This window comes from Centropristis striata, chromosome 8 (genome assembly GCF_030273125.1).
Source record: "Centropristis striata isolate RG_2023a ecotype Rhode Island chromosome 8, C.striata_1.0, whole genome shotgun sequence".
Taxonomy (NCBI): Eukaryota; Metazoa; Chordata; class Actinopteri; order Perciformes; family Serranidae; genus Centropristis; species Centropristis striata.
The window spans coordinates 12120581-12135045 of record NC_081524.1 but is presented as its reverse complement, the minus strand read 5'-3'; the positions used below and the strand labels follow the sequence as shown (position 1 = coordinate 12135045).

General features: G+C 39.4%; 4 protein-coding genes across 8 annotated transcripts; all 4 read left to right on the top strand.

The window, feature by feature from the left end:
- The first annotated feature begins 12 nt into the window (after positions 1-12).
- On the top strand, positions 13-4378 carry LOC131976867 (zinc finger protein 121-like). The gene is made up of 2 exons (XM_059340067.1): positions 13-261; positions 2921-4378. The coding sequence occupies exons 1-2, from the start codon at positions 90-92 to the stop codon at positions 4213-4215; spliced, it is 1467 nt and encodes a 488-aa protein (XP_059196050.1). The 5' UTR covers positions 13-89; the 3' UTR covers positions 4216-4378.
- Positions 4379-6359: 1981 nt separating this feature from the next.
- Positions 6360-7972, top strand: LOC131976887 (zinc finger protein ZFP2-like). Its single transcript, XM_059340107.1, has 2 exons — positions 6360-6606; positions 6698-7972. The coding sequence occupies exons 1-2, from the start codon at positions 6435-6437 to the stop codon at positions 7546-7548; spliced, it is 1023 nt and encodes a 340-aa protein (XP_059196090.1). The 5' UTR covers positions 6360-6434; the 3' UTR covers positions 7549-7972.
- A 629-nt stretch (positions 7973-8601) lies between these two features.
- LOC131976881 (histone-lysine N-methyltransferase PRDM9-like) lies at positions 8602-12198 on the top strand. 5 transcript variants are annotated; one of them, XM_059340097.1, is made up of 4 exons: positions 8604-8875; positions 8967-9554; positions 10227-10420; positions 10915-12198. In XM_059340097.1, exons 1-4 carry the CDS (start codon positions 8704-8706, stop codon positions 11080-11082), a joined length of 1122 nt encoding a protein of 373 aa, XP_059196080.1. In that variant the 5' UTR covers positions 8604-8703; the 3' UTR covers positions 11083-12198. The 5 variants fall into 5 exon arrangements, with proteins under 5 accessions (XP_059196083.1, XP_059196080.1, XP_059196082.1 ...); XM_059340099.1 differs by having other exon boundaries at positions 8605-8875; positions 10227-10319; XM_059340096.1 differs by having other exon boundaries at positions 8605-8875; positions 10215-10420.
- Positions 12199-12353: 155 nt separating this feature from the next.
- On the top strand, positions 12354-14008 carry LOC131976888 (zinc finger protein 239-like). The gene is made up of 2 exons (XM_059340108.1): positions 12354-12698; positions 12791-14008. The coding sequence occupies exons 1-2, from the start codon at positions 12527-12529 to the stop codon at positions 13636-13638; spliced, it is 1020 nt and encodes a 339-aa protein (XP_059196091.1). The 5' UTR covers positions 12354-12526; the 3' UTR covers positions 13639-14008.
- Positions 14009-14465: the final 457 nt, after the last annotated feature.

The following is a 14465-nucleotide window of genomic DNA, read 5'->3' as shown; positions in this document are numbered from 1 at the left end:
TTGGAGCTTTACCTTCATGCACGTACTACATCAGCACGATAACAATTATTTACTCGTTCTGCAGATTGGTCTTTGAGCCGTAAGTAAGAATGTCTGGAGCTGAGTATTTGAGACAGTTTGTCAGCCAGCGACTAACTGCTGCCGCTGAAGAAATATTCGGAGCTTTTGAGAAAACTGTCGTTGAGTACGAGGAAGAGATCGACCGTCAGCGCAAACTGTTGGATATCGTCTGGAAACCGGAAATAAAGTTACACAGGATAGGTGAGTCAAACCGTCAAACCTCAATAATATTTTATTGGAAGCAACACAAAAAGGATCGTTCAGGGTCCTGATGGTTTGTAGATTTGGAAGGATCATAGAGCCTTTTAGCAACCGGATCCTTATAATCTGCTGGTCCTGATATGATGGACTCATATTCCCTCAGGTTTGCTGTAGATTTTATTGTAGACCCACTGACTCATATTTTTACTTTCTTACTCTCTCCAATAGTGAGATCCCTATTATTTGGAAATCTGCCTTTGTTTTTCCTTTGCTGAAAGGAGTTGACCCCACTTTTCTTAATAATTGTAGGCCAATCTCTAAATGATGTGTTTTTTTTTAAAGAAATATGTTTATTAATTTTCAAGAGACAAACAAAATTAAACAAAAAAGGACACTCAACAAAGATCACATAACATACAGAACACAGCACATCTTGGATTACAACAATATTCCATGGTCATAGTTAAGATGGATACGATAAACAAAAACCTCAACAAGTAGCAACAACAAAAAAAGAATTAATTTGACATATACAAAATCACATACTCATTTGCACTGTGAGGTTTTATACAATGGCGAGTCTATAAGATCACATTTTTAAGATATTTCAATACTGGGTCCCATGTTTTATCAAACTTATCTCCTCTACCTTCGTTATAGAATCTCAGTCTCTCCAGATGTAAAGTGTTTGACAATTCTCCAAGCCACAAATTATATGTAGGCACAGAGTCCATCTTCCACACACGTAAAATCAGCTTTTTTGCAATCACCATCCCAAACTGAATAGCTCTTCTTTCAAATGTATTGACCGAAGAAAGGACATTTGTGGCCCCCAGGATGGCCACCAGGGGGCTGGGTACCAGATTCTTACCAAAAGCCTCAGAAAAACACTGCAAAATACACTTCCAATATGACTGAAGTTTACTACATGTCCAGAATGAATGCGCTAGAGTAGCTATCGTCAATTTACATCGGTTACATTCTGGTGAAATATCAGGATAAATTCTAGTAAAAATTCTACAGAAACTGGTAAGTGAGCAACTTACAGAGTTTATTCATTATCCTAATGGCTTATTGTGGGGGGCTGGAGACTATCCCAGCTGTGCGAGAGGCGGGGTACGCCAAACTATCCCAGGGCTGACTTATAGATCACGCTAGCATTCACACCTACGGACAATTTAGAGTCACCAATTAAACCTATGCGCATGTTTTTGGACTGTGGGAGGAAGCCGGAGTACGGTGAGAACCAGCAACCCTCTTGCTGTGAGGCGAGAGTGCTAACCACTACACCACCGTGTAGCCACTTACAAAGTTTTTAGATACAAGCAGTATTTTTTGTTTAGAAAACGGCACAGTATATCATCTGCAGCTTTAAAAGTGGTGAATGATTTTATCGAGGCACTGGATTGCAAATAATACTGTGCAGCCCTTTTTAGTGATTTATCAAAAGCTTTTGATACATTAGACCATAACGTCTTGGCAGACAAACTTTTTAATATTTCTCTTTCTGAACATAGTGTTTCTTCCTCTGCCTTCCTCCCTGTGTCAAAAGGTGTGCCCCAGGGCTTGATCCTGGGTCCTCTTTTGTTCTCATTATACATTAATAATGTTTGTGATCATGTATCAAATGCCTCATTCCATTTCTATGCAGATGATACAGTCATTTATTGTTCATCCCCTTCTGTAGTTCAGACCCTTCAATACCTGCAATCTGCTTTTGATGATCTAGCTCAACTCAGGTTGGTATTGAATGCAGAGAAATCAAAACTCATGATCTCCTCAAATGGTAAAGAGTTGACACCCACTTTGCCAAAGATAATGACAGTACAAAGTGATGAAATTGAAAGGGTCACAGCTTATAAATATTTAGGGATCACTATTGATCAGAAGCTATCATTTAAACCCCATATTGAAAGCCTTGTGACAAAACTGATTAGGATTATTTTTTAGAAACAAATCTTGCTTCTCATATCAGTCAAGGAAATATTTGATTTCTGCAACTTTCTTGCCTCTGCTGGACTATGGTGATCTGCTTTTTATGAATGCAACTAATCAGAACATAAAGAATTTGGACTGTGTTTATCATTGTGCTCTGCGTTTCATTACTGGCTGTGAAAATCGCACACATCATTGTACTCTGTATGCCACGGCTGAAATACCGTCTTTCTATGTTTGCAGGCTCTCTCTTTGGTTAGTTTTTATCTACATATATATTCTTGTGCTGATCCCCTCATACCTGTGAACATACATGTGTCGAAACCAAACACAATATGGTCTATACTCTCAAAATAGTTACGCTGCCCCTTTATCATGGAATAATTTGCAAAAGGACTTTAAACTGTCTGAGCTGATCACAATCAAGGAATTCAAATCAGTTTTAAAGGACAAAGAAATCGCTCCCCTTGGTCAGTGTTACTGCTCGATATAAATTGGCCACTGATGTTCACGCAGTGTTGTTGGGTTGGCTGTATTTGTATTTAATGTTTGTGATAACTGTGTTTAATGTTGTAACTCTTTTTATGCTGCTTTCTTGGCCAGGTCTCTCTTGAAAATATATTTTTAATCTCAATGAGGCTTTTACCTGGTTAAATAAATATATAATATATATGCTGTATATTTGTGTGTTTTTACAGTAGTATCTTACTTCTTTTGTTCTCAGAGCTTCCACAGCAACATGTCTGTAAGGAGGAGGAGGTTGTTGCTGACCAGCAGCTCTGTATTAAGGAGAGGAACTCCAGTCTGGACCAGGAGGACCCAGATCCTCCACAGATCAAAGAGGAACAGCAGGAACTCTGTACCAGTCAGGAAGGAGAGCAGCCTGCACTGAAGCAGGTGACTTATACCTTACTGTTGACTCCTATTAATGAGGAAAGTGACCACAGTGAAGATCAGACTGTGAGCCTCCATATCGATGAAACTCAGAGTGTGGTGGAGGAGAAACCTGCAGAGAGCCAAGATCAGAAAGGAGGCCAGCATGGGGACTCAGGATCAACCAGAAATGCAGAACCAGAAGCCAAGAAGACCCAGGATGAACACATAAGTCACTGTAGTGATGTAAACAACACTGAGATTCCCCCTGAAACTCACACAGGTAAAAAGTCCATCAGTTGTGAGACATGTGGAAAATGTTTTAAGTATAATTCATTATTGCAGAAACACAGTAGGGTCCACACAGGTGAGAAGCCGTTTTCTTGCAAAATCTGTGGGAAAGATTTTACAAGTAATAGTTACTTGAGAGTCCACATAAGAACCCACACAGGTGAGAAGCCGTACGTTTGCAAGATATGCGGGAGAGGTTTCAATCATACATCAATATTAACAAGTCATATAAGAACACACACAGGGGAAAGGCCGTACCTTTGCAAAACCTGCGGGAAAACATTCAGTAAGCTGTCAACACTGACCAGTCATACAAGAATTCACACAGGCGAGAGGCCATATTCTTGCCAAACCTGCGGGAAAGGTTTCACAACTAGCAGTTACTTGGTAGTCCACATGAGAACCCACACAGGTGAGAGGCCGTACCTTTGCAAGACCTGTGGGAAAAGATATCGTAATGTATCAACATTGAAATGTCATATGAAAACCCACACAGGGGAGAAACCATATACTTGCAGAACATGTGGGAAATGTTTCAGAACTAGCAGTTACTTGAAAGGCCACATAAGGACCCACACAGGTGAGAAGCCGTACGTTTGCAAGATCTGCGGGAAAAGATTCTGCGACATTTCAACAATGATAAGGCACAAGACAACCCACACAGATGAGAAGCCGCACATTTGTAAAACATGTGGGAAAGGATTTAAACGTAATGATAGATTGACTAGCCACATTAGAAAAGCACACACAGGTGAGAAGCCGTATGTTTGCAAGTCCTGTGGGAAAACATTCTGTGACAGTTCTCCATTGATAAGGCATTTAAGGGTGCATACAGACGAGAAGCTTTCTGTTTGAACCATAGAATGTGTAAATCATGCATGTAGTCACCGTGACATCACCCATTGTTTTGTGAACTGCCTTTTTGATGCATCGGGTTTGGCATTACGGCTGTCGTCATCTTGCTTTACGTTCATTTGAATCATTGTTTTTTGAAACGGGAAGGGACCATATTTGGACTGGGGAGGCCCGAGGAAGGGTGTATCTGAAAAATAAACTCTTACTGGGGATTTCCACCGAGCGCGTTACAGCCGCGGAACAGCTCCACCGCGGTTTTGCTCCGTCTTCTGCCTGGCGTCAATTCACACCGGGCGCGTTACGGCCGCGGAACGGCAGCATAGCGAGCCAGCCGTATACACGCGAGATAACGAGAACACGCGATAATCCTGAACATACGGGAGACCGCGAGATCCCGTGATAAACTGTGAATAAAGTAAACGGCAACAACAGCCAACAGCTTACTTTGCTTCTCTGACGTGGAAGATCTGTTGATCTGACCATCTATCCTTATAAAAACAATATGTTATGTCATAAATGATTGTATGATGTTCCACTTCAACAATCAGTCGCAGATCCTCTGAGACCCTTTGAAGGATTGATTGCTGATCTGGTGCCTCGGTCATAACATAATGTTGATGTGAAGTAGTTTTAGGCTGCATGAACTGCCTATTGTGTTTTATTTTGAAAGGGGGTGGAAGTGTATTACGTTGATTCTGAGTCGGACTTCCTGTCTGGTGCGATCTGCTCTGTTTAGATTTACGCGGTTTAGCAGCGGCTCGCGGAGAAAATAGAAGTCCTACCATGCTAAAACAAAATGTACATTCCCAGAAGAATTAAACAGCGACTCCTTGGAGCGTCTGTTATTACAACTGAACACTGAACAAGACATTTTTAAATGTATCAAAGGTAGCTATGCCCCAAATCATTAGCTTCTTAATCAATCAAAATCGATTGAGACCATAATGGCGCTACAAGAATTTTTTCTGAGGTAATAAATCAAGTGAGAAGTAGTCTCATTTTGTATTGAGATAGATAGGACCGGAGTACTTTTGCAACCACCGTTCGACCCTGTTGGACTTTTTTAAAAGAATGGAGGCATAAGGCACTTCCGAGTTTGCTTCAATGCTCACACCCAGAGGTTGCTGTCTGGTTTGGACCCACACAAGTGAGGAGCCACATATTTGCAGCTCTTGCATTTGGGGGTCAACACTGACAGGAGAACCTATCAAGGTCCTGTGGAAACATTATCAAACTATTGCAATAGCTACATCTTTGTAATTCAATGTAAAATATTTTCCACAAAGATGACATGTCACACAAGTTACTACTAACTGGCAAGAAGATGCTACTGCTAGTTTTGTTGCTCGTTTTGGTTAACACTGCTGGATTTGGACCATATTGTCATTCTGATATGTAAATCACTTGAAAGTATGTTTGTATTGCTATGTAAAGGAGAGGTTGGTATAATTCCTTTTTTAAGCTCTATTGTTTAAGGAATTTAAGCTTTATTGTTTATTTAATTATACTGGTGAAGCATACTATATGCTAGGAAGTATACAGTGTACAGTTAACCAATAAAAAGCTATTTTGTTGATTATACCTTTGTATCTGTTCTTGTTACTGAGCCCACACCCTGCACATACAGATGCATCTCAATCAATTAGAATATCAAGTCAAATAGCCCCAACCAGTACCAAGTATTGAGTGCATATAGATGGACATACTTTTCAAGGGCCAACATTTCCATATTAAACATACTTTTTAAAATTGGTCTTTTGTAATGTTATTGTTTTTTTTATTTGAATTTTAGGTCTTCATTAAATGTAAGCCATAATCACTATTATTAGAAGAAATTAAATAAATTAAGACATGAAATGTTTAATTCTGTGTGTAATGGATTTGTATAACATGTTATTCCCACTTTTTGAATTGAATTACTGATATAAAATTAGTTAGATTCACATTGAGTGCACAAATGTGGCTGTTAAAGTAATGGTGTGGTCTTGATAGTTGTATTTATTTTTTTGACAAACGTTAATTTCCGTAATCAGAATAGAATAGAAAACGAAAGTTAAATGCCACCGGTTGAAAGCGGAACGAAAAGCTAACGCAGTTCCGTTTCCGGACCTTAACAGCGTGACACCCTGCGGAAGTAAACAACACAAGCCATTGTCCTTTTTTGTAGCAGAATTGCGGTCTTGTCGGACTGCAGATAGGTATTTCAGTTGTAATTAAAAATGTCTGCAGTTGAGTGTTTGAGACAGTTTGTCAGCCAGCGACTAACTGCTGCCGCTGAAGAAATATTCGGAGTTTTTGAGAAAACTGTCATCGAGTACGAGGAAGAGATCGACCGTCAGCGAAAACTGTTGGATATCCTCTGCAAACCAGATTTAAAGTTACACAGAATAGGTGAGTCAAACCCAACGATCTTTAAAAAATGAGAGGAGTTTGACTAGATCGGGATCTATTTTACAGTAGAAACTGGCATTTTTGTTCTCAGAGCTCCAACAGCAACATGTCTGTCAGGAGGAGGAGGTTCTTGCTGACCAGCAGCTCTGTATTGAGGAGAGGAACTGGAGCAGTCTGGACCAGGAGGACCCAGATCCTTCACAGATCAAAGAAGAACAGCAGGAACTCTTCATCAGTCAGGAGGGAGAGCAGCCTGCACTGAAGCAGGAAACTGATACCTTACTGTTGACTCCTACTGATGAGGAAAGTGACCATAGTGAAGATCAGACTGTGAGCTTCAGTATCAAGAGACATCACAATAACACAAGTCACAGGATCAACGTAAACAACCCAGAGTTGTCAGAGTTTAAACATAAAACTCACAGAGGTAAAAAGTCTCTCAGATGTGACGTATGTGGAAAATATTTTCAGTATAATTACATATTGCAGCAACACATGAGAACCCACACAGGTGAGAAGCCGTACCTTTGCAAGACCTGCGGGAGAAGATTTGGTCGACTTTCATCATTGACCATTCATACAAGGATGCACACAGGAGAGAAACCATATATCTGCAAAACATGCCGGAAATGTTTCAGAACTAGCAGTCACCTGAAAAGCCACATGAGAACAGCACACACAGGAGAGAAGCCGTACCTCTGTAACACCTGCGGGAAAAGATTTAATCAGAAATCAACACTGACCGTTCATACAAGAATGCACACAGGGGAGAGGCCATATTCTTGCAAAACATGCCGGAAATGTTTCAGAACTAGCAGTCACTTGAAAGGTCATATGAGAACCCACACAGGTGACAAGCCGTACATTTGCAATATCTGTGGGAAACAATTCTGCGACAGTTCAACAATGATGAAGCATTGTAAAAATCACCTACGTAAGTAGCTTTCTGAAGATCAACACACAGGAGAACCCATCAAGCTCCTGTGGAGACATGTTCAAACTATTACAAAAGCTTCATCATTGTAACTGAATGTTAAAATGTTTTCTACAAAGATGAAATTTCACTTTCTTTTTGTAAAGTTTTCAATGAGGTGATTTTGTTAGTTCTATTTCTGTTTCCAAACAGTGTCTATTTTAAACATTTGTTGCAAATGTGCTTTTACGTTGTCATAATTACTTTTAGTGAAAGGACATAAATATCTATATTAATTAAATTATAGTAATTTATGAAGCCTTTTACACTTCTTTGCAAGAAGTCACATTGTGCCCTTGAGACCTACTGGTATCATTGTTTGTTTTTACTGTAAGAAATCATATTTGATATGTGTGCTTTCTTTTTGCTATTTAATAAATTATACATAGTTTATGTGTCTCGCCAAATTTGTTGCATCTTTATCTTGATAAATGACAACAGATTTATGGATTTTTCATTAGCAGGCAGTTAATGCCAAACACTATATACGACAATAAGAAAGCACACAGGTGCGAAACTGTATCACTGCAGCACTGGGGTTTCATTTGCAGTCACACCTGTACAGGTGAGTCGCCCTAATTGTGGAAAACCTGTGGAAGATATTTCAAAATGAATATTAGCTTGTTGTTTTACATGAGAAGAGCCCAAACTGGCGAGACACTATATTCTTATATTGTGTTTCATTGAACATGTGCTAGGAAGTATACAGTGTACAGTTAACTAATAAAAAGCTATTTTGTTGATTATACCTTTATATCTGTTCTTGTTACTGACTCCACATCCTGCAACTACAGATGCATCTCAATCAATTAGAATATCAAGTCAAATAGCCCCAACCAGTACCAAGTATTGAGTGCATATAGATGGACATACTTTTCAGGGGCCAACATTTCCATACTAAACATATTTTTTAATATTCGTCTTTTGTAATACTGTTTTTTCTACATTAAATGTAAGCCAGAATGATCGGTTCAAGGCGGAACGAAAAGCTAACGCAGTTCCGTTTCCGGACCTTAACAGCGTGACACCCAGCGGAAGTAAACAACACAAGCCACTGCCCTTTTTTATAGCAGAATTGCAGTCTTGTAGTCGGACTGCAGATAGGTATTTCAGTTGTAATTAAAATGTCTGCAGTTGAGTATTTGAGACAGTTTGTCAGCCAGCGACTAACTGCTGCCGCTGAAGAAATATTCGGAGTTTTTGAGAAAACTGTCATTGAGTACGAGGAAGAGATCGACCGTCAGCGAAAACTGTTGGATATCGTCTGGAAACCGGATATAAAGTTACACAGAATAGGTGAGTCAAACCCAACGATCTTTAAAAAATGAGAGGAGTTTGACTAGATCGGGATCTTTTTTACAGTAGAAACTGGCATTTTTGTTCTCAGAGCTCCAACAGCAACATGTCTGTCAGGAGGAGGAGGTTCTTGCTGACCAGCAGCTCTGTATTGAGGAGAGGAACTCCAGTCTGGACCAGGAGGACCCAGATCCTCCACAGATCAAAGAAGAACAGCAGGAACTCTACATCAGTCAGGAGGGAGAGCAGCCTGCACTGAAGCAGGAAACTGATACCTTACTGTTGACTCCTACTGATGAGGAAAGTGACCATAGTGAAGATCAGACTGTGAGCTTCAGTATCAAGAGACATCACAATAACACAAGTCACAGTATCAATGTAAACAACCCAGAGTTGTCAGAGTTTAGACATAAAACTCACACAGGTAAAAAGTCTGTCAGATGTGACAGATGTGGAAAATATTTTCGGTGTAATGCCATATTGAAGGAACACATGACAACCCACACAGGTGAGAAGCCGTACCTTTGCAAGACCTGCGGGAAAAGATTTAGTCGACTTTCATCACTGACCCGTCATACAAGAACTCACATAGGCATGGATCCATGTATTTGCAAAACATGTGGGAAAGATTTCTTAACTGGCAATATCTTGGCATTCCACATGAGAACAGCACACACAGGTGAGAAACCGTACCTTTGTAACACTTGCGGGAAAAGATTTGTTCTGACATCATCACTGACCCATCATATAAGAGGCCATATTCTTGAAAAACATGCCGGAAATGTTTCAGAAATAGCAATTACTTGAAAGACCACATGAGAACCCACACAGGTGAGAAGCCGTACATTTGCAGGATATGTGCAAAAAGATTCAGCGACAGTTCGGCAATGGAGACATGTTCAAACTATCACAAAAGCTTCATCATTGTAACTGCATGTTAAAATGTTTTCTACAAAGATGAGATGCCATTTTCTCTGTGTAAAGTTTTCATTGAGATGGTTTTGTTAATTCTATTTCTGATTCTAAACAGTGTTTATTTGAAACATTTGTGGCAAATGTTTAATTAAGATGTCATAATTACTTTGAGTTTAATGACATAAATATCTATATTAATTGATATTATAGTTATTTATGAAGCCTTTTACACTTATTTGCAAGAAGTCACATTATGCCCTTGAGACCTACTGGCATTATTGTATTGTTTTTTAGGAAATCTTTCTATGTTCACAGGCCCTCTCTTTGGTTAGTTTTTATCTACAAATCTATTCTTGGGCTGATCCCCTTATAACTGTGTACATACATGTGTCGAAACCAAACTCAATATGATCTATACTCTCAGAATGTTGTACAGGTGCTGGTGCCAAGAGTAAGAAGAACTTGGCAGTCCGTGGCCGAGAGGTTAGGAATCTAGCTTGTAACTGGAGAGTCGCCGGTTCGAATCCAGGTACTGACAGGTCCAAGACTGACGTGCCCTTGAGCAAGGCACATAATCCCCCTGCACAGCTCCCCGGGCGCAGTAATGTACTGCCCACTGCTCCTTGCATGGTGTGTTCACTTGTGTGTAAAAAAGGATGGGTTAAATGCAGAGGTTGAATTTCCCCATTGTGGGATTAATAAAGTAATCTTCTCTTCTTAGTTGGGTAAGAAAGCTTTTAGTTACACCACCCCTCTTTCATGGAATAATTTGCAAAAGGACTTTAAACTGTCTGAGCTGATCACAATCGGGGAATTCAAATCAGTTTTAAAGGACAAAGAAATCGCTCCCCTTGGTCAGTGTTACTGCTCCATAAAAGTTGGCCACTGATGTTCACTCAGTGTTGTTGGGTTGGCTGTATTTGTATTTAATGTTTGTGATAACTGTTTAATGTTGTAACTTGTCTCTTTTTATGCTGCTCTCTTGGCCAAGTCTCTCTTGAAAATATATTTTTAATCTCAATGAGGCTTTTACCTGGTTAAATAAAGGATATATAATATATATGCTGAATATTTGTGCTCAGATGTGTGTTTTTACAGTAGTATCTTACTTCTTTTGTTCTCAGAGCTCCCACAGCAACATGTCTGTAAGGAGGAGGAGGTTGTTGCTGACCAGCAGCTCTGTATTGAGGAGAGGAACTCCAGTCTGGACCAGGAGGACCCAGATCCTCCACAGATCAAAGAGGAACAGCAGGAACTCTGTACCAGTCAGGAGGGAGAGCAGCCTGCACTGAAGCAGGTGACTTATACCTTACTGTTGACTCCTACTCCTACTCAAGATCGGTGGTTGCAAAAGTAGTCCGGGTACTTTTGCAACAGACCCAGAGGTTGCTGTCTGGTTTGGACACACACAAGTGAGGAGCCGCATATTTGCAGCTCTTGCATTTGGGGGTCAACACTGACCGGAGAACCTATAAAGGTCCATGTTCAAACTATTGCACTAGCTACATCTTTGTAACTCAATGTAAAATATTTTCCACAAAGATGACATGTCACACAAGTTACTTCTAACTGGCAAGAAGATGCTACTGCTGGTTTTGTTGCTCGTTTTGGTTAACACTGCTGGATTTGGACCATATTGTCATTCTGATATGTAAATCACTTTTTTAATTTTTTAAAGCTATATTGTTTAAGGAATTTAAGCTTTATTGTTTATTTAATTATACTGGTGAAGCATACTATATGCTAGGAAGTATACAGAGTGCAGTAACCAATAAAAAGCTATTTTGTTGATTATACCTTTGTATCTGTTCTTGTTACTGAGCCCACATCCTGCATATACAGATGCATCTCAATCAATTAGAATATCAAGTCAAATAGCCCCAACCAGTACCAAGTATTGATTGCATATAGATGGACATACTTTTTAGGGGCCAACATTTCCATATTAAACATACTTTTTAAAATTGGTCTTTTGTAAAATATTTTTTTTTGAGACACTGAATTTAGGTCTACATTAAATGTAAGCCAGAGTCATTATAATTAGAAGAAATTAAATAAATTAAGACATGAAATGTTTCATTCTGTGTGTAATTGATCTGTATAATGTGTTATTCCCACTTTTTTAAATGGAATTTCTGACATAAATAAACTTTTCTATGATATTCTAATTAATTGAGATGCACCTGTATGCTCCTCTAAGTTGTGGTTGTTGTAATACAATAAATCGGAGTTAACCATATCTGGCCATCCTGTGTGTTCTTATTGACACCATTGAGCCAGCACCTATACAGCCCAAATTCAGACTCTGTCCAATAGTATTACTTGCATTTCTGTTTCCAAACAGTATTTAATCGAAACCATCATAATCTTCCAAATTTAAGGAAAACGTTAGTTTCACAGTGAATGCACAGATGTGGCTGTTAAAGTAATTGTGTGGTCTTGATAGTTGTTGTTGTTGTTGTTGTTGTTGTTGTTGTTTTGGTTTTTTTTTTTTTTGCCAAATGTTAATTTATGTAGTCAGAATAGAATATAAAACGAAAAGCTACGTCCTTGACATACATTTTTAAAGCTAAATGCCACCGGTTGAAAGCGGAACGAAAAGCTGCCGCACTTCAGTTTCGGACCTTAACAGCGTGACACCCAGCGGAAGTAAACAACACAAGCCATTGTCCTTATTAATAGCAGGATAACGGTCTTGTAGTCGGACTGCAGATAGGTATTTCAGTTGTAATTAAAATGTCTGCAGTTGAGTATTTGAGACAGTTTGTCAGCCAGCGACTAACTGCTGCCGCTGAAGAAATATTCGGAGTTTTTGAGAAAACTGTCATTGAGTACGAGGAAGAGATCGACCGTCAGCGAAAACTGTTGGATATCCTCTGCAAACCAGATATAAAATTAAGCAGAATAGGTGAGTCAAACCCCAATGATCTTTAAAAAATGAGAGGAGTTTGACTAGATCAGGATCTATTTTACAGTAGAAACTGGCATTTTTGTTCTCAGAGCTCCAACAGCAACATGTCTGTCAGGAGGAGGAGGTTCTTGCTGACCAGCAGCTCTGTATTGAGGAGAGGAACTCCAGTCTGGACCAGGAGGACCCAGATCCTCCACAGATCAAAGAAGAACAGCAGGAACTCTACATCAGTCAGGAGGGAGAGCAGCCTGCACTGAAGCAGGAAACTGATACCTTACTGTTGACTCCTACTGATGAGGAAAGTGACCATAGTGAAGATCAGACTGTGAGCTTCAGTATCAAGAGACATCACAGTAACACAAGTCACAGTATCAATGTAAACAACCCAGAGTTGTCAGAGTTTAAACATAAAACTCACACAGGTAAAAAGTCTGTCAGATGTGACGTATGTGGAAAATATTTTCAGTATAATTACATATTGCAGCAACACATGAGAACCCACACAGGTGAGAAGCCGTACCTTTGCAAGACCTGTGGGAGAAGATTTGGTCGACTTTCATCATTAACCATTCATACAAGGATGCACACAGGGGAGAAACCATATTCCTGCAAAACATGTGGGAAAGATTTCACAACTAGCACTAGCTTGACAGTCCACATGAGAGCAGCACACACAGGAGAGAAGCCGTACCTCTGTAACACCTGCGGGAAAAGATTTATTCAGCAGTCAACACTGACCGTTCATACAAGAACGCACACAGGAGAGAAACCATATTCTTGCAAAACATGCCGGAAATGTTTCAGAACTAGCAGTAGCTTGAAAGGCCACATGAGAACCCACACAGGTGAGAAGCCGTACATTTGCAGGATCTGTGCAAAAAGATTCAGCGACAGTTCGGCAATGATAAGGCATTTTAGAGTTCACCTACGTAAGTAGCTTTCTGAAGATCAACACACAGGAGAACCCATCAAGCTCCTGTGGAGACATGTTCAAACTATTACAAAAGCTTCATCATTGTAACTGAATGTTAAAATGTTTTCTACAAAGATGAGATGTCACTTTCTTTGTGTAAAGTTTTCATTGAGGTGATTTTGTTAGTTCTATTTCTGTTTCCAAACAGTGTTTATTTGAAACATTTGTAGCAAATGTGCATTTATGTTGTCATAGTTACTTTTAGTGAAAGGACATAAATATCTATATTAAATAAAATTATAGTAATTTATGAGGCCTTTTACACTTCTTTGGATGAAGTCACGTTATGCCCTTGAGACCTACTGGTATCACTGTTTGTTTTTACTGTAAGAAATCATATTTGATATAAATGTGCTTTCTTTTTGCTATTTAATAAATTATACATAGTTTATGTGTCTAGTCAAATTTGTTGCATCTTTATCTTCATAAAGGACAACTGATCTATGGATTTTTCATTAGCAGGCAGTTAATGCCAAATACTATATACGACAATAAGAAAGCACACAAGTGAGAAACTGTATCACTGCTGCACTGGGGTTTCATTTGCAGTCACACCTGTACAGGTGAGTCGCCCTATATGTGGAAAACCTGTGGAAGGTATTTTAGAATGAATATTAGCTTGTTGATTTACATGAGAAGAGCCCAAACTGGTGAGACACTATATTCTTATATTGTGTTTCGTTGAATAAACCCCTATTTTCAAGTGAAGGAGAAGTCGGAACGTTCCTTGAGAACTATTGGATACATTTTGGAGGTCATGGAGATAGACGCCCAACCAAAGAAGTGCTGCA